The sequence below is a fragment of the Leiobunum rupestre genome, chromosome 10 (genome assembly GCF_980474605.1).
Source record: "Leiobunum rupestre chromosome 10, qqLeiRupe1.1.hap1, whole genome shotgun sequence".
In the NCBI taxonomy this organism is placed as follows: domain Eukaryota; kingdom Metazoa; phylum Arthropoda; class Arachnida; order Opiliones; family Sclerosomatidae; genus Leiobunum; species Leiobunum rupestre.
The window spans coordinates 7,236,778-7,256,564 of NC_143393.1; the positions used below are offsets into that span (position 1 = coordinate 7,236,778).

Below are 19,787 nucleotides of genomic sequence, written 5' to 3' on the forward strand. Positions count from 1 at the left end.
GTGGCTTAGTAATATCCATTCCCAAATCATTGATAATTAAAATTGCTTATAATTTTATAAAATTACTTTTTGTGTTTATTTTATTATACCTATGTAAACATGATTTATTCTATTCGTTCATAAAAGTAACTCTAATTCAATTGTTTTTCTTGTATCTTTCAGGTTGGGCATTGTACGTTAAAAACTGTTTGATATGCAAAATATGCGGTAAACAGTTTCGTCACCGTCCCAGCACTTTACGTCACATGCGCGAAAAACATCCGGATTTTTACAAGCGTCAGAAAAAAATCAATCCTAGCCGTTGATATTAATAAAATTATTATTTTTTGCCTTTTGTACATGTCAATAAAATATTTCTTAGCGTATCTAATTATTTTGATGAAAACTATGGTTTACACCAGTGCAGACGCCAATATTACGTTGTTTTTAACGATTTTAGTTGCTTTATTATTTTTGATTACAGTAATCAACTACGACTACAACTACTCAGTGCACAATGAGAAATTTAATTGCAGGCATTGCGAACAAACGTTCAAGTACAGTTTCAACAGAAACCGTCACGAACGCGAAAGCCACACCAACCGAAAAATTCAGTGCAAATTTTGTTTGCATTCCTACACTCGCAAAGATACTCTGACCGCCCATTTAAAGATCTGTAAAAAGAATAATCACGCGAAAAATACCTGGTCATAAAAAGCATGATCTGTAGCTATAATACCAAATCACTAATAAAAGCTAATTTCATTTGTCACTTGATTCCATAAAGATTTTGTATCAGAGCTGGGGAGTGGGTCCGAATGAAGTATGATCAAGAAAGTAATTAGGAAAGCGAAAACGTACGAGTCTTAGCTTCTACGCCCGCTACCATGATCTACTACCTACTCCTAAGATCTCCCAAACGGAAACCTTCCATTTGCCCAATTGTATCGGGCGTTAACACTTTTATTTTATTTCACTTTTTAAAAATAAATAGTTACGGAATAGTAATATTTTACTATTAATTTAATTAAAGCTGTATTTAACGATTTATTTTATTAATAATAAATTCCCAAAGCATTGGGGGATTCTCAATAATAGTTGATTTTATAAAATGTCTTTACGCTTGCCCATCTTGTTGAAATGTTACCCTGGAAATGTTCAGCCAATGCCTAAGAATGAGTTCATAAACTCTTTAGTGGGAGAGAAAACGGATCCACACCTGAAGCGGGGAGGCAACATTTCAACAAATGGCCAAGGTTATTTTATAAAAAGAACTATTGTGTCGAGAAAAATAGTTTAAATAACCTAACCGTCTGATGTCGTTACTATTTCCATTTGAATTGCGATTTGTACGTTCTCAGTTACCTAAATACGTTTTAGGCCTATTAAATTCAATAATACACCTTAGTGGCTATGAAAATAGCAGAAGTATTAAAGATATCTCTTGAAAAGAAATATCCGTCTACATTTACCGATGATGTTTCTCCATTGAAACATGTACCTTTGCATGTTCCCTCTGCTTTGTCATATAAGGCATGATTAATTAATATTTTTCCCTTAAGATCGACGCAGGCATAGGCGTCGCGGGATATCGGTTGAAATTTTTCACAAATGGTTTTTTTATATATATTTATTTAGTATTTAAAAAATAATTTAATATTTATTTAGTATTTAAAAAATAATTTTATATTTATTTAGTATTTAAAAATAATTTTATATTTATTTAGTATTTAAAAAATAATTTTATATTTATCGTAGTTAAAAAATAATTTTTTATTTATCGTAGTTAAAAAATAATTTTATATTGATCGAATTTGAAAAATAATTTTATATTGATCGAATTTAAAAAATAATTTTATATTGATCGAATTTAAAAAATAATTTTATATTGATCGAATTTAAAAAAATAATTTTATATTGATCGAATTTAAAAAATAATTTTATATTGATCGAATTTAAAAAATAATTTTATATTGATCGAATTTAAAAAAAATAATTTTATATTGATCGTATTTAAAAAATTATTTTATATTGATCGTATTTAAAAAAAATTAAATACGATTAAAACAATTATGAAATTTTTTCATGAGGGAAGAATTGCATTTCAGGTGATTTGCGACATTTTGTAGGACAGCGGAAAGCCGATCACTTTAAGTCATATAGTGACTTTCTAAAACTATTACAATCGTTAAAATATGGATTGTAAATAAGTAAATACCCCACGCGTTGTATTTTTATATTATACAGTAAAATTGTTAATCGGATAAGTTGAACCACGATGCGATGCATCCTCTAGATACATACTTATCTCTTTGGAGGTATATTATGTACTTGTGCTAAGACGTATCTGTGCCAATTAGGCTTATTCAATTTCTAAATAAACCGTATTGAAGATAGATGAGATATTTGGGTTTCTATATATTTTCTTTTATTTCAGTGCGTTATTTCGCTTGCGAAATTTGCCACGCCTCTTTTACGCAGAATAGAAATTTGAGACGACATAAACGCGAAAAACACAATAAACGCAATTTCCAATGCAAATTTTGTCTGCGTTGGTACACCCGCAACGATACCTTACTATCGCACCTGAACATATGCAAACAGAGAAATATCAAAAGAAGCAACTGGCAATTGTAACGTCATTTTATATCAAATAAAGATGTATAAAATATGTATAATTTATAATTGTAATAAAAAAATCCAACGGAACAAGCTTGTTTATTTCCTAAGAACGTTGAAAAGTATTTAACTTAAGCTTAAGCTTCTAATCTCCTCTGGCATTCATGAGTTTTTTCATCCCTCCAGATCCGGACTTTGGAAAGAAATTCAAGTGCTCTTACTGCCTAGAAAGATTCACGTACAATTACAACCGGAACAGACACGAACGCGAACGACATAAGCTCCCCAACGTGTTCGAGTGTAATATCTGCTTGCGAAACTTCGCTCGAAAATCCAACATGGAAATGCATTTGAGGAACACGCACAAGCGGCTCTGAATCTACGCTACACCACCTGTTTCTTTCAAACTTCACCGAGTACTTTTAACAGACAGTAGGGATGGGTACATTCCGCGTATCGTCGTTTCGGATTTAACTATATAGTGAGTCGTAAGTATAACTACGTTATCTCGGAGTGAGTATTTGGCGTGGATCGACGCTCGTGTACGCGTATAATTTGCGCCCGAGTACCACCCAATTTTTCCCCTCCGTCCTCCGGTTAAACCCCCTCGTTTCCTGCTGAACAGGACTCTTGTTTTTTGCGTCCGCACTACGAAGTCATAGGGGCAGAAGTTCGTTGAACCTCAAACATATACGCTTTTGATAACAACCCCCGTTTCCACGGAATCCCATCAACCCTGAAGGGCCTCGCTATTCAACTAGTTTTTCTCGGTGGTTTTCTACCGAAACGACTTGTTAGAAACGATCGAATGAACTTTTCTTTCGTATTTCATTTCATACCTCAAAGAACACGCGAATAAAAATCACAAAAAAAATTTCTTAGAACATTTTTGATTTATTTTTATTTAAATCTAAGCATACAACTACCTCAGTCGTATATATTTATAAGTTTAATGGTTAATTACTTCTAATAGGGGATAATTTTTGCAGGTTTAACCTACAAAAAACATAAATGTCGTAGATGCGACGCCACGTTCGCGTATGATTACAATAGAAAAAGACACGAAAGAGAACAACACTTGACGGAATCTACCAAAGAATACACGTGCGAAATTTGCTCGATTTCATTCGTGCGCGCTTACAAATTAAAGTACCACATGAAATCTTTTCACGATTGGGAAGGAATTTAAATTGATATTAAATATTTCTAACAAAATTGTAGTCTTATATTTTACTAAATAAAACCATTGAGTTCTAGTCAGTTTTGGTATCCACTTTTATCATATTGGTCCACTCTTTGTAGGCCTATCGAGCTATTGCTAGAACGGTTATTCACCACTTGTATTTTCTTGAAGGGTCGCCGTTACATCAGTGTAGGGAATGTCACATGTGGTTCACCTTGAAAAGGAGCCTTTTACGACACCTACGCGAAGTGCATTCTCAAAAGGCCACGAAATACGATTGCCATATTTGTAAAAGGGATTACAGGAGACGGTATAAATTGAAAGCGCACATGCAGGAGGTTCACGATATCACTTGGGACCCCACGGAATAATCAAAATTACGCTGCTAGAATTACGTTCACGTTTAGGAATTCGGGGAAAAGTGCCTTTAAAAATTACGTTTATGAAAATTTTATAAGTTTGTTTATTGCTCAAAACCCGGGTCTTTATTATTATTTTTTTTTGCCTTAAACCAAATCGTGCCATGTAAATAAAAATTACGAAGATGATTGTTTTTTTTTATTGTATTTAAGGACAATGCTTATAGTTTGTAAGCTCATAAAAATAGTTCTTTAAACTACACGAAAAGGTAGAAAAGATAAACGATTTTAAGGGGAAACTAAACTTTATTTGAGGTTATAGGTGGTTCTTTGTCCGATAGGCCTTCCAGGCGAAAAGACAACGTTTCCCTCCTAAAGTAGTTGGACTCTTTTACTTTTTCGGGTAGTTGACAGTTCTCTCAGTCGTTCTTGACGATCACCGTAACACCATCCACAGTTATAAATTAGACCGAAATTTTAGCGTTTATCTAAAACGCGAATGGGCTGAATGGATTTAGCTGAGAATGTACTTTGGAGACTTTAGTAAACGTAGATTTTTCCACTTAACGTAACTTACTCGATCGTTCATTGTAGGCAGGAATTCCAATTACTTGTTACACCTGAAACGAGGCTCCAGGTCATCGAAACACGTCTGTGACCAGTGCGGTAAATCTTTCGCTCAGAGGACGAGTTTGAGAAGGCACGAGAAAGAGAAACACCACCAACCGGAGATGCATCGCTGTGATACTTGCGGAGGAATGTACTCCAGGCGAAGTTTGGTCCGGCACATCCGGGAACAGCACGCCGCGGAGCCGTTTCCTTTCCATTGCAGCTTCTGCGACGCCAAGTTCAATCGAAGATACAAGCTAAGGGCTCATCTCAAAACGAGTCACGGCCTGGAGGATGATATTTACTAAATTTATTCACCTTTAGGCCTATATCCTTTGATATATATATATATATATATAAATTAATTTATTTTAAAAGTTTTTGTCGGAAAATTTAGTCAATTCTATATTAAGGTTGCACGAAATATAACTAAATAGTACTTCAAAAAAAGGGGCCTTAACACTTTTCAAACAAAATTATTATATGTAACGAAGATGACGAAGAATTTATAAAAACGAAAGTTATATTTGGAAAATGTTGATTTTTATTGCACGGTTTTTATATATATAGTTTTAGCGTAAGTCTATAATTGAGTTCCTTAAGTGTGTCAGTTAGTCGAAATTATCATTGATAACTGGGATGAATTAACTTAGATTTCACGTCATAAACAAAAAGATAACGGACCCAGCTAGAAAATATTCGCTTTAAAATCAAAGGTCCTACTCCTCGCCACTGCACCCTTGCATGGAAAATACAAAAGAGGAATAGCACCTCTAGTTTTCGGAAGTTTTGCGCGGGGTACTCCCGGCAGGGTTGCCACGGTACCTGGAAAACCTGGAATTCCTGGAAAAGTCAGGGAATTTGAATATGGGTCTAAAAATCAGGGAAAAGTCAGGGAATTTTAAAAAGTTGTCTAAAAATCAGGGAAATGTCAGGGAATTTAATTTAGGTTGTAAATAGAAAATCTTTATTAAAATTTAAGGTAAAAAATTCAAAATTTTCGCACAAAATAAGTCAGGGAAAATGTCCGGAGATGGTCAGGGAAAACCTGAAAAAGTCAGGGAATTTTAATGTGAAAAACTGTGGCAACCCTGCCCGGTTTATGTATATTTCATTATCGACTTTTCTACCTTTTCGCTGGTTTTGACATTACTGGTAGTTAATCGTTAAAGTTGCTATTCCTCTTATATATTTTCTCTGTCTCTTGGACGTGCTCGCAATGACGACAAGGCAAAGAACGCGTATTGGGCCTAACGACTTAGTCCGTGTTCCATTAAAAAGTCTCCTCATTCTAGAAATGGCTATTGTTGGATATTAAATTTAATTTTGCGCCCGAAAATACGCTTCCTTGTATAAAAGCGGGTAAATAAGTCTGCTGTACCTCATAATGTAAAGGTAGTGTCGCGCGCAATAATGTAATTTTAAAATCGGTCAATTAATAAAAACTATAAAACGTGGAAGATAGCGAACTGACACGCTTATGTGAATCCAAAATAAACATATAAACAGGCCTAACGCTCTAGTATACAGTCTGGAACCTATAACTTTATTTGCTAAAATTTTTATTTTCTTGGGAACCTTTTCAGACATGTCATTGGTAATTTACCATTCGGAGGCAGAGCATTTCGCCACGAAACACGTGTGTCCTATTTGCAACACATCCTTCAGTTACCAGCACGCCATGAAGAGACACGTGAGGGAAAGGCACGGGGATATTGGAGGGGATTGCAAACTCTTTTATTGCAATGGTTGCGGGAAATCTTTCAAACGACGCTACAGAATGGTCGACCATATTTGCAAACCGTTGCATCGATGAACTATACATATCACGATGTTAATTTTTATAACGCTTTTTACATAAGTCCATCTAATATAAATGGACTCTCACGGCGGAATGTGTAACAAATTTAGTTAAATTTTGCAATATTAAATGATTTATTTCATATTATATAACTCTTGTATTATTGTCATCACTAACAAGTAAGTAAGAGCCACAGGCGCGTAGGAACGTTTTGTATTCAGAGGGGTACGGTTTGAATTGGGCGCTGGCTTAAACGTAATAAAAAAATAAGCTCTTGGCGCCTCGTTCCAATTTGAAGAGGGGTACATTGTTAAACTGTACCCCCCGCCCCTCGTTCCTACGATACTGAAGAGCTGGTTTTCAGTTGGGTAGAAACGCTGCGCTGGCGACTGGCGACGCAAAAAAAGTGTATTAAGGCTGGTTTTCACTAGGACAGAAACGGGACGACGGCGACGGCGGACGCAAAAATAATAAAATATTGTATTAGGCCTAACGGGAATTTTTTCCGTCGAAGCTAACCGTTGTGGCATTTTTGGACCAGTGAAAACTAGCCCTTAAGGCTGGTGTTGCGTCGACCATTTCAAAACCAGCCGTTAGGCCTAACGGAGATTTTAAATGTCAACGCTCACCGTCTCAGCGTTTTGGGCCGAGTGAAAACTAACTTTAAAGCGTCTACGCATAGAAAATATAGAAGAGGACGGTATACTTAGAATTTAGGGATTGGGGGTACCTAATAAATTCCGGTAATGTTATGAGTTAAGACCCGTCTATATATATACATATATATATATATATATTAGCGTTGCTATTCCTCTTCTATATTTTCTCTAGTTCCTAATTATAATTTCCAGTGACCTTGGGTACGTTTAGTAACGCTCATCAATAACATCGCTGAGTAATCGGTGATGTTATGACTTAAGCGACGTCTATTGAAATATAAATCAACCGAAAATACCCCCCGCAAATTCCAGTAGCGCATAATAGACGCGATTTGCCTAGAGCTAGTAATACAGAGAGGCAGGACTTACTTTTAAAAACGTTATGTTTTAAAGCGCGCGCTGCTTAATATTTCAATATAAAAGGGCTCGCTCAATTTCGCACGCGCCTCCTGAAAGAAAAAATTGCGCGTGCGCTATCAATTTTAGCCTTACAAATAAAACTAACATAAACACGTGACTATTTTATTTAGAGACTCGCGCCGGCGCATAGGGGAAGAGAGCGGCATTTATTGAAGCGCCTATTAAAGTGAATACTTCTAGTATTTTTGTCGCCCTCAAAGGATTCCAATATTGGTGGCTCCCTTCTATGAATTAAGACATTTTCAGCACTACTTAGTCTGGTCTTTTGGTAATCTATAAAATTGCAACGATTTTCCATAAAGAATTCATTGACGGTCATATTCCCTTTAAATGATGTAGAAACAAAATCGAAAAGTCGTTTGCTAAAACGGGCTACGACTTGTTTTAACGTAACTAGCGCCAATTAGCTCCAACTTCAGTTAAACTTGTGAAATTCATTAATCCATCATAAATATGGAACTTCACACTTCCCTTTATGTTTAGACTTTATAAAAAATGAAACGAAAATTAGCAAAACGAAAGTCAACTTTAATTCAATTAATAGACATTTGAATTGCCCCGAACATTATTGACGTGTCGTTTTGAAATGTTTTTAACAAATTCTTAATGTTATGCTTAAAGGGAATATAACCTATATTATTCCTGTCTCCCAAAGAGTTCCAATATTGACAGCTCCCTCTCTTTAAAGGGAATATAACCTCCAATACGGTATTTATGGAAGACCCCAACAGATAACCTCCTTAACAAACCACTAAGCATTTAAGGGAGCGCTTAATATTAGAAATCTTTAGGGGTGGAGGCCAAAATATTAGTGGATATATTAATTTTAATCAAAGAAAACCACAAAAAAAATGAATCTTTAGTCGCTTTTAACGTAGCAAAATTATAATTTTTAAAACATCTTTAGAAGATATCATTCTTAAGTATTAGAAAGCTTTCTGTTTTTTTTTAGGAAATTCGTAAAAAACACCTAATAAATTTTGGGCGTCCTTTTTCAAAATTTGGAGGCCCTTATAAGATAGCTCCAATCGATATTTTTGCTGAAGTTGCTATTCCTCTTTTATATTTTCTATGGTTTTACTAAAACATGAACTGAGCGAAAATAAAATATTTTATTGACATATCCATATTTTTTTCAATGTCTGCCCGGAAATAAACCACGCTCCTTTGGAAGGGTTAGCATACATTCAAGCAAAGCTTAAATAAATTTTGGTCTGTGATTATAATAATATATTCGATCTGATTCGATGATCATATTTTCGATTTCAGGTGCAGGAAGATATTTTGCTTGCGAAATTTGTCCCGCCATTTTTACTCAAAATAGAAATTTGAGAAGACACAAACGCGAAACACACGAAATGTCGGCGGCCACTTTTCCATGTTACAACTGCCACAAGGTGTTTAAAAGGAATTGCGTCTTGGAACAACACATAAAAACCACCGTCAGATTGCCCGGGATATGTCGGCTCAAAAAGAAACGCCATTCATTACTGCTTTGACAGTTTTGTTGAAGACGCATAGTAAACAAACAAAAAGCCTTATCTTTTGTGTTTTTAATAAAATAATTAAATTTTCAGTAGATGTTGTCATTATTTTTGGTCAAAACATATACGGTTATTTCAGGGGAATTACGAAGGGAATATTTTAAAGTTTATCTTAAGATCTAGAATAAAATCGTTAGTGGGGAAATTTTCATGAGAATTTCTCTACAGTTCTTAAATCTGCAAAAAAAAAGTTCAAATTGGTAAGGAAAATCTTCAAAACCACGGCTAATTAGGGCGGTTAAAGCCCTACTAGTCATAAGAAAACGTAGACTTTTTGTTAATATGAAATTTATTTCCGTTAACCTTAATTAGTTTTTGACACTCCACCTGATTCCCGATACACTCGGCAAGGCTTAACAAGTGAAAATAGAGGAACAATTTCTGGTGAATTCATTCTTTGAGTCGTCTGCTTTGATTTATGTAGTGTAATGCAGATTCTGTTGCAGACGACCAGACGTGTTTCGACTGAAATGTCCCCCTATTTAAACTAATTAAGCCTTGCCGCGTGTATCGGGAATAAGATCCATAGTTGTAATTACATCATTCGTCATTGATTTCTATGAATTGATCGACAGTTTCAAATCGAAAGAATACATAATATAAACCTAGACCCTGACGTTTTTATAAATTAGACCTTAATATTTAAATTTATTTTATAGCCTGTTCAAACTAAGGCCAAAGTGCCAAGACTGCGAGTGTCGAAACAATTAATCTTCATAAGACCTATGTATTTTTTGCGTCAAACCTCGGCATTGCGGAGGTTTTCCGACTATATTAAGATTATTTAGTTATATTACTCATTTTTTAGGCTTATAAATCAATATCGCACCCCAAAATTAATAGGTGTTTCCATAAAAAGAAACAATAAAAAAATAAAATTATTTTATCTACGTCATGAGCTTTAGCTTGATAGTACTTTATTGGTACGCACTAGAGTTGAAAAATAAAATGCGTAAATATTTTCCCCAAATCGGAAAAATAAAAAATTGAAACATAAATTACTTTTCAAGGGTTTTTAATATTTTAATTTTTTATCGATATAAAATGTGTAATAACAGTAAACATACTACAAAACATTAGTAGTGTTACATTGTTATCAGTTAAACTAGTCTAGAGGTTTAGATTTACTTTTATTTTAGAAAAATGAGGCGTAAATCCGACTAATCATGGAATAAATTTTTTTCCGGAAAAAAGGCCTCGGTCATTTTCTGCGGAAAATTTTCCGACTTACAATACTAGTACGCACGTTTCACACGTGGACTTCAAATTTCCAAATCTTTATCGACTCCAACGCGGGCTCTCTATCTTCAATAGCTATAGCTTGTGACGTAGAAAAAAAAACATTTACACGTGACTTCCCCTATTTTATAGAAACAACTATTAAAAGGGGGGAGGGGAGCTTCTAGTGGTATGTAAATTCTATGCGTTCGGGATGGGCTCGAACACCCTGGGGACGCCACTGATCAACATAACAGCATAAATAACATAATCACCATAAGCATTGTTTTAATGCTAATTATCCGACCGAACCTTTTCTCGACACTGAAACTTTCGCCCAAGTCCCTTACTATTATAGTCTTTGGTAGTAGTATAATTCGGCTATGGTATATTTAAGATACTAGGGAACTCTGTGCTAAACTAAATCTTATTTTTCGAATAACTCTGAGATCAGTTCGGTGATAATTTCTGTGCATTGTTATACTTATGTTTTTATGTTATCTATGATAACACGTACACGCAAATACTGTGGCAGCCTGATGATAAATTAATTAATAACGGCTTAGATGTTTTTCATTGTTCTATGATATACAGATGATCATGTGTGTGAATTTTGCCTGAAAACGTTTACATTCCGAGTCAATAAATTGCGACATGTCCGCGAAAAGCATACGTGTACTGACAGACGTTTTCATTGCCCCTTCTGCCAAAAGGTTTTCAAACGAAATTGTAATTTGGAATCGCATCTCGAAGTTCACGGAAAATACAAACGCCTAGAACGACGATAATGGAATATTGAAAAAATAAAGTGTTAAACCAAACTGAAATAAAAAATAATAATGGTATTTGTCAAATTTTTCTTTAGTAAAGTTTGGCCCATTAATTAATTATCCTTAGCTGATAATTAATTACGAATGTCTAATACTCTACCGCGCCTGTATTCTTGTAGGTATATTAGACGAAGACGACTTTATTACCTCACTCAATTATCCTGGGAAGAAATCGAGGAAAAACGTGTGTCCGTACTGCGGGGGAACCTTTAGTCAAAGACAAAGTTTATTGCGTCACATTAGAGAAAAACACGAACGCCAGAGTAATTTATTCGCCTGTACCTTTTGCGGTAGTACCTACAGTCGACATTTCGCCCTCTTGAAACATCAAAAGAAATGCTTAAATCAACCCGATGAAAATCCCCACAGAAATTTCCAAATTAACATATTGAAATAACTATAGCGATATCAGAAGTAAATTTACTTGTGACAATATTTAATTAAATTTTATGAATTTTACGAAATTTTCGCCAGTCGAAGCCGTTGTAACGCTGACAAAATAAAATATTAAGTTTTAAATGAAACTGTCTAAAAACATTTATAAGACAATTGTTAAGACTTAAAGGGACAATGACGTGTTTTTTATGTTGGGTATAATTTATTTTCATTTCAGTTCTGAGGCGTTTTGGGCGCCATAATAGCAAGACCGGTGTCGTATTCAGACCAAGATTTTTCTTAAATAAAAGTCACGCGTACGAATGCCCAACATGTGGAAAGCGATTCAGTCAAGACTACGGCTTGAATCGTCATATCAGGGAAAAACACTCGACTCCATTTTTGCACGTTTGCGAAATATGCGGTCATTCGACCAGTCGAGGGTTTTCCTTGAAAATGCACATGATGAAAGTACACAAAAATGAATAGTCAATATTACTTCAAACACTAATAAATAATATATGTTCAACAAAAATACTGAAATTAATTTTGTTTAAAAAGTTAAGTTTATTTTAATCTATTAGTAATTTTCTTGAAAATTGGCAAAGCGAAAAAATCGCCTCAAAAACTTCAACGCGTCTACTGCGAAACGCCTTTTTGGAAAAAATATTCGGAGCGCAAAAATGGCGGCGAAAGACTCCAATTTTGCTGGCGGTTTCATTTCTTCTCCGAGCCAGCAGCAGCTCGGGAAAGCGGAATATGGGCATGGGAGCCGCACAGGCGCCGCCAACGGACCGGTTAGTTCGCGTCGAGCTGCAGCTAGGCGAAAACGGTTGAATAGAGGCCATATTTATCAGCCTCCCGTTTCATCGTCCCGTTCTACCCACCCTTATCCTGCTGCTGTCGGCATTCTGGTGACTGAGAGGGGGAGGGGGGTATCAAGCGCACTAACGCCTATGCCTATAAAACTGGCGACGCAAAGACCTATTCCTTGCTTTCGAAGGGTTTCTACAATATTGTAGATTCGTTAGAGGCCACGCGCTAGCTGCTCGCCGAACAAAATCCACCGATCCACTCCGCAGTTGCCCATATCCTCCTCCCTCCCCCTTCTTCCTCTTGGGCTGGCAACAAACATGGGGCTCGCTTGGATACAAAATGGCGGATGGGAATTTCGATTAATATGACTTTATAACTAACTGTACGCCGTTTGTAGGGTATAAAATTAACTAACAAAACAAATAACGACAAATTATATAATATATAATACATTTTGTGTCAGGCTTTTTGGGTGTTAAACCGTTTTTTTAGCGGTTGGAGTTAAATCTCAAATTGATCATAACCAACTCAAATACCGTTATCGTTTTTAATTTTGACGATTTTTTCGAAATGATATGTTTTGTAGTCAAGTGCATTCAGGTCCAAAGTAATGTCTAAATCCAAATTTTCTAAAAACTAGAACCGGTACCGGTTAAAATGTAGCACCGGTCTCCCCATTTCTAATAAAACGTTTTAAAAATTATACATCTTCTGCTTATTAATTACACGAAGTTAAGTTAAATTAAAATATAATTTTTCTTCATAAAAATTATGTTTTTAAGGCTTGAAACACCTTGAAACTCAAGTAAATTTGGCTTATGAAACCCTTGTAGGAGTTTTCAGTGCAAAACCTGAAAAAATTGCTCCAAAACCTAAAAGGACGCCATTGCTCCTTCCTCGCCAAAATACAGGGGCTTGTTTAGTGCCAAACCACCCGGCTAGCCCCACGAAAATACCTCGCTCTGATTGGATAGCGCAACTGCGCTTGAATTTCGTCGTCGGATCGTTATTTCTGCAGTCAAAGCTGAAATCAGCGGGGTAAGAGGCGGAGTTATCTCCTGTTTTTTAGTTGGAATTTTCCCGGCATGCTTTGCGAGGCGTCCCTCCGATCAGCCATCTTAGCAAATTTGGCGGTTATTGTTGAAGACGACGTTGAGCTGTTAGGGCGTCGCAATTTTCGTTGCTGCGTTCCGTCAGTAACTTTTATGTTACTAAGTAAGATTTTGCTCCTATTCGTTTAATTTTTAGCTAGATAAAATATTCCCGTTTAGTTTCCCATTTTATAACTTTTTATTATTTCGGTATTTCTTTAAACGGCTTCAGATAGAAATTTGCTTCGTCTATGGGGCCGGTTCCCTCTTTCGCCATTTTGGCTCTCCGGCGAAATTTTCGCGTATCGCTGACTTATTCGGGAAAAACAGCTTTAATCTTTTCCCTTTGTCCAGACTGTATAGTCTTAATCTAATTTTTTCTCAACGTAATTTCCCGCTTCCGCGATTATTGAAGTTTTTGTAGTTCGTGTAATTTTTTTTAAATTTGTAAATATTTCGATTTTTAATCGGCCGAAGTGGGCGCGTTCAGCGACGCCATTTTATTCCTCGTCGTTGTGAAGAAGGTGGGGTCGTTTCCCCCCTTCACTATAAGCTCCCCCTTATTAGCCCCCCCCCCCCTTTAGCTGGACTAGGACTTCGTTGTTGAATTCTATTTTTAAAAAAGTTTGGCTTTTTTCTTTCGCAGGTATCAAAAGTATTATTTATGATTGTTTGACGGCTTAAAAATGGGTACACAACAATTTTGTTTAAAATGGAACAATCACAGTTCGAACATGTTAAACGTGTTCGAGACTTTGTTAACAAGTGAACAGTTAGTGGACGTTACGCTTGCGTGTGACGGTTTGAGTTTAAAGGCGCACAAGATGGTTCTCTCTGCGTGCAGCCCGTTCTTCCAAAGTTTGTTCCAGGAGAACCCCTGCAAACATCCCATTGTGATCTTAAAAGACATTAGGTACACTGACCTGAAAGCCATCATAGATTTTATGTACAAAGGAGAAGTCAATGTTGGACAAGCGCATTTATCGGCCTTACTTAAAACCGCGGAAACCCTCAAAGTCAAAGGGTTAGCCGAGGTTTCGGGTGAAGACGGACAATCAAGCAGCGGTAGTGTAGTGCAGCAAGAAGTGCCAGTATTCCCACAAGCTCAACATTCGTCCGACGTTGCAAATATTGTTCAGACTATTGACAATTCTATCAGGCCATCATCGGATTCTCCTACGGGTCGGAAGAGAAAAAGAACTAAATGGAAGAATCGCGGACAGGGTAATGGCAATGATAGTGAGACTGATGATCAGGGACCGGCAGCTAAAAACCAAGAAATTGTTTCGGCTGATGTGATTGAAGACGATTCCTCATCTATTGGAGTGGTAGATGGACCTAGTGATACAAGAAATGCCAAAGTAAGCCCTTTTTGCTTAAATTTGTTTTTTAATCATAGCATTAATGTTTTTATTATTTTTCTAAAGGAGTCGAGAATTATTATTGAGGAGGCTACTATCGTGGGAGACTACGTGGAGCCTGCCGCCTTGTTGGAACAAAATATGACCACTGATAACGTAAGATATATTAAAAATAACTTGTAGGACAAAACTTTTAACTTTATTATAACTATATAGGTCCAGCCCATCTCATCTCAACTCATGCTCACAAATGCCACATCAAAAGATAACGAAATAAATGTTCCTGATAGCCGTTCTTACGACAGTACTGTTGCAACGCTGACCCCGGAAACTGTTGATCTCATAGATAGGCCTGAAGGTAAATATTGCCCTTTTTCAAACTTTGCTAGGTACATTAGAGTTTAGTTAAACAAAGCCTATAGAGATCCCCCATATTTCTTGTATGCGATTTAAAGTGCATAATTGTTACTGTAATTGCTGTCTCTTTGAAAATAATGACTTAGCAAAGAATTATTACGATATCAAAATACGAAAATGTAGTTCTTTGCCAAGTTTCAATTATTTTCAAATATTGAAAGCAATTTTTGTGACATTATGCCCTTTAATTTACAGGATGGACTAATACCCCGTCGACTTCTAACTTGTCTTGGATTAAAAAAGAGCCAGTTCCTGTTGAACAATCTCCAACAAAAACTGCTTACAAAGTTGTTACTGTAGAGAAAGTTATACAGAATAATTCTGGTGTAGTTAGACCAATGAAATTTAAAATAACTAAAATGATCAAGAAACCAGTAATTCCCACAGCGCTCTTTAAAGCCTCTAATCCTTTAATCATTAAAGATAATCAGAATTCAATAGAATATACTATTAATATGGACAAGGCTGTTAAAGCTGTGACAATGGGGAGAAAATCTCTTCGAAAAACTGCCCGTTTTTATAATGTTCCCTACACATCATTGTGGTGTAGAGTTCAAAAAGAGAAAAAAAAAAATTCTATTAAGTTGGATACCAGTTCTAGGATACAAGATGGAGATAAAATATAGTCCAATTTCCCTGTTTGATAATTATTTACCATGATTTTAAGGTTTCAATTTTGCCCTTATGCCAAAGATTACCCATTTATTTTGTGTAGAATTTAGCTTTACCAAAACTTGCGTAATTTTTAATGCATCTCCTAGTCTTAGATAATTTTGTTAAATAATTGTCATACTTAAATCTATATTAATTGTAAATTTACCAAGCACCTAGCAATAAATATTTGGTACAAATTTTTTTTGAAATTGCAATTAAATTATTGAAATTATTTTAGATGAGTGTCTTAAATATTGTTGTTTGTTATTTACAGATATAAAACCCACTGCACTAGTCTCATACGAAGAACCTCCTATGTCACCAAACGCGACCTCATCTCATCATAGTCAAGACGATAGCAATTCCATGACAATGTACATGGATCCAAATTCCATGCCAGCGATTGCTGGTCCCAGTAACTATCAGCAGGATAAACAACCCTCAGCATCAGCGGGCCAAGGTAAGCTTCAGTTCTTTTACAGTTTGCATTTCTGCAACCATGCCGTATTCTGAACTTCAATTTCTTTTATTGGCAAATTATAATGACCTAAGAGTGGTTTTGTTGCAGAGTGCAAAAGAAAATTCTTAGATATATTTAGGCTTAAACCTACATAGTTTTTGAAAACCCAGGTTCTTATTTATAATTGTTGGCTTTCTCATCTGGGTTTGATGAAACTTAATTTAAAAAAATATTTAATTACCCAGAATAGACTTTTTGTTTGGTTTGAAGGCATACAATCAATTTGATTTACATACACCCAACTCAAGTGACATATTCAGACACGGTTTCGCGATTTCCGGTTTTTATGGGCTCCTAATATTTTAAAATTAAGGTGGGGGGGGGGGGTAAATAAAGTAATACAATTTAAAATTAAGGTTTTAATTAGCTTTAATCAATTTTCATGGGGGTTTAAATGATTAGAAATTAGTGTAATTTTGATATTTTGCCATCTTTTTAAAGTCATTGGTTATGCCTACATTGCGTGTATTAGTTTAAAAAAAATTATTTCGAAAATATTTAAATTCTAATTTGGACTTAAGCGGGTTTATAACTTAACGTCAACAAAATTCGGGTTAACGGTTGCTCGGTTGAAACCTCGCGGGTTCCTGATTTTAAAAATATCCCAAGAAGAAATAACCAAATGTAAGTATCACGTTTCTTTAATAACCTCTGGTAATTTGTTGTAATTACCAGGGATGAATACTCCTACGTTGGCAGAGTTGAAGTTTATTGGGCAAAGTTTGATTTAAAACATGAACAATTTACTTTGGTTCTTCCACAAATATTCCAAAATTTTTAAACCTACAAATTAAATTTAAGCTTAAACCTATTCTTTACATTTTAAGCATATGATTTTAGTATTTATGCATACTATGTAATATTGAATGTATATGTGAATGAAAATGAATGTGATGGACTTAACAATTTATGTATAAGCTTATATATGATTCAACAAATGATGATCCTCTGCTGGTACTTAGAATAGTTTTAGCTTTTGTCAAATGATTTGATTAATATAGTTAGAAATATTGAAACTTGGCGATCTTAGTTAATTTAAAGGTTAGCTTGGTTAATGGCTGATAAACAAGGTTTGTATGACTTATTTTAATTTTAAGCTTATTTAATTATGATCTACAATAGTATCAGGTCTATATTCTAATTCTAGACTCCTACTAAAACAAATGATTACATTTTACAATGTAATTTTATTTAGGTTAAAACATTCTACAGTTACCTGTAGAATTAGTGCTAAACAAACTTTAAATTCAATAGGCATAAGTAAAAAGTTAAGGCGTACAATGAAATAAGCTAGTGAGAATTGACTTATTTCTAATAAATTGTAGAATAAAATTATAGATCCAGGGTTGCCACACTTCAAGGTACTTCAATGGGCCTAAAAAGTCAGGGAATTCATTTTTCTTATTTAGATCCTTGATAGGGTTTTTAACGTTGAAATAACTTAAGTAATGAAATATTAAATTTAACTTCTGATAAATGTAAAATTAAAAAAGATTGTGGCAACCCTGTAGGTGTTAAATGTTGATAGGGAAAAAAGTTAAGGAAAGGATATGTTAATATTTCGCGATATAACGAACTTTCGGGTACCGGGTTGTTCGAGATCTGTGCTCTGCTGGTTGAGAAGTCTGGTGGTATTATTGATTGACCTGTGAAAGAAATTGTCCAATTAATGCCAAATTCCAAAGAAGATATATTCAACTGGTGGGTATTTTTTTCCTTTAAAAGAGTAGCCTGTATCACAGACTACAAAACATTTCTGTATATATTATTAAGCAAACTCTTACCATTGTTTTAAATTTGTAAAGCCTATTTAACTTATTCCTATACCCAACGTACCATGAAGCTTAAATTCAATTTAAACTATCATGTACATTTTTGTTTATAAAAACTGCCTTTTATTGGCAAACAAATAAGTTTAAACATATGTTGTAATAATATTAATTTGGACTTTTTTATGATTTCCTATTTAATATTGTTGAACATTGTTGTAAACTACGTCTTTTTGTGTTTTTATCTTTATTCATATAAGCCTACCCTAAACTGCTGCTAAATTTGGTATGAATAGTTCACTTTTGTCTTTTTTAAATATTAACTATTTCAAATAAATTTGAACTATTCATAACAATTCTTATGGAAGAACAAAGATGGAAAACTGGATGGAGGAATATCATGTTTGAGATATTTAACATTGAAACAATTAGCGCATCAATACATTTTAAAATTAATATAGCACATCAATATCTGAATTTTTAAAATTAATTAAAAACCTTTAATTTTGTAATTTTAAAAGTTATGTAGAAACTAAACTTAAACTAAATTTAATTTAATAATTTAGCTAGCCTTCAAATAATTTTAGAATGGAAAGTAATTCAATTTTTAGTTAAGCAAATTGTTTTAATCTTAAATATCACCAGAGTAAGTAAAAAACGTTTTATTATGCATGAATTATGTACAGATATTAATTTAGCAAACCCATCTTTAATGACTTTTAATTTTATATTTAATTATACTCGTTTCAGTAGAGCAATACTCGAAATATAGGATTAAAACGCCCAGTTAGCTACCTGGCTTAATATCTTTATCTCCGTTACTTTTTAATAACTTGGTCGAGATACCCCCATAAGCTAAACTTCATTTTAATCACTTAGTCAAGACTCCCCATTAAGCTAATTTTAATACCGCACCGCCATACATCGGTTTTTGAAATTCGTATAATATCAAAGGCGAGTTTAACCTGACATAGGTCGTCGTAGTTACTCATGAGGTAAGACGTTGAATGTCCAACCTTGTATGCTGTTTTCGTCTTATCGACTTATTTTATTGTCATATTCAAACTCTTTATTTAGCACTTACAGCAGCTCTTTTATAGCAACCGTAATAGTCCCCACGCACTCAAAATTCAGCAATTTCGCTAAATATACTATTTTGCTTTAAATAAGTGTTATGATAACATCTACGTACACAATGGTGTCTAATACTAGTTAAAAATTTAGGTAATACCCTAAACTTAACATAATTAGTGGATTTTAAATATATCTAAGAAGGTTCTTGTCCCTAAAATGAGATAGGTCCCATTTATACCAGTTTTGAGCAATTATATCGAGAGGTTATCTGCTTTCAAGTGATAGGAGCCAAAATATAAGAAATCTCATTTGCAAACTTGCTTAACAATATTGCTACAGCCTAATGGTGAGTTAAATAGTGATCTTTCGAATCTCGGTATGTACGATGATATATACCTTATACACTTACTTAGTGTAAAGTCACGGTTTGTACGAAATTTGGATACGTGGGATTTTCAAATTTGGGTAAAAGTCCGAGATTTAAATATC

At 34.6% G+C, this 19,787-nt stretch overlaps 1 protein-coding gene and 1 long non-coding RNA gene across 12 annotated transcripts in view; both read left to right on the forward strand.

Moving 5' to 3' along the window:
• The first annotated feature begins 10,932 nt into the window (after positions 1-10,932).
• On the forward strand, positions 10,933-12,114 carry LOC149923515 (uncharacterized). The gene is made up of 3 exons (XR_016477030.1): positions 10,933-11,233; positions 11,341-11,484; positions 11,835-12,114. It is a non-coding gene; the product is annotated as an uncharacterized LOC149923515 (long non-coding RNA).
• Positions 12,115-13,490: 1,376 nt separating this feature from the next.
• LOC149923516 (uncharacterized) overlaps positions 13,491-19,787 on the forward strand; it is a 38,922-nt gene continuing 32,625 nt past the window's right edge. For 8 of the 11 annotated variants that reach the window (XM_090160990.1, XM_090160998.1, XM_090160988.1 and 5 more), the window contains exons 1-5: positions 13,492-13,627; positions 14,150-14,864; positions 14,931-15,020; positions 15,081-15,222; positions 16,210-16,395. In XM_090160990.1, coding sequence (XP_090017116.1) covers positions 14,190-14,864; positions 14,931-15,020; positions 15,081-15,222; positions 16,210-16,395 — 1,093 coding nt within the window. In that variant the 5' untranslated portion in view covers positions 13,492-13,627; positions 14,150-14,189. Of the gene's footprint in view, positions 13,628-14,149; positions 14,865-14,930; positions 15,021-15,080; positions 15,223-15,476; positions 15,923-16,209; positions 16,396-17,650; positions 17,672-19,787 lie in introns of those variants that run through there. The other 3 variants (XM_090160997.1, XM_090160984.1, XM_090160991.1) reach the window with 3 other exon arrangements.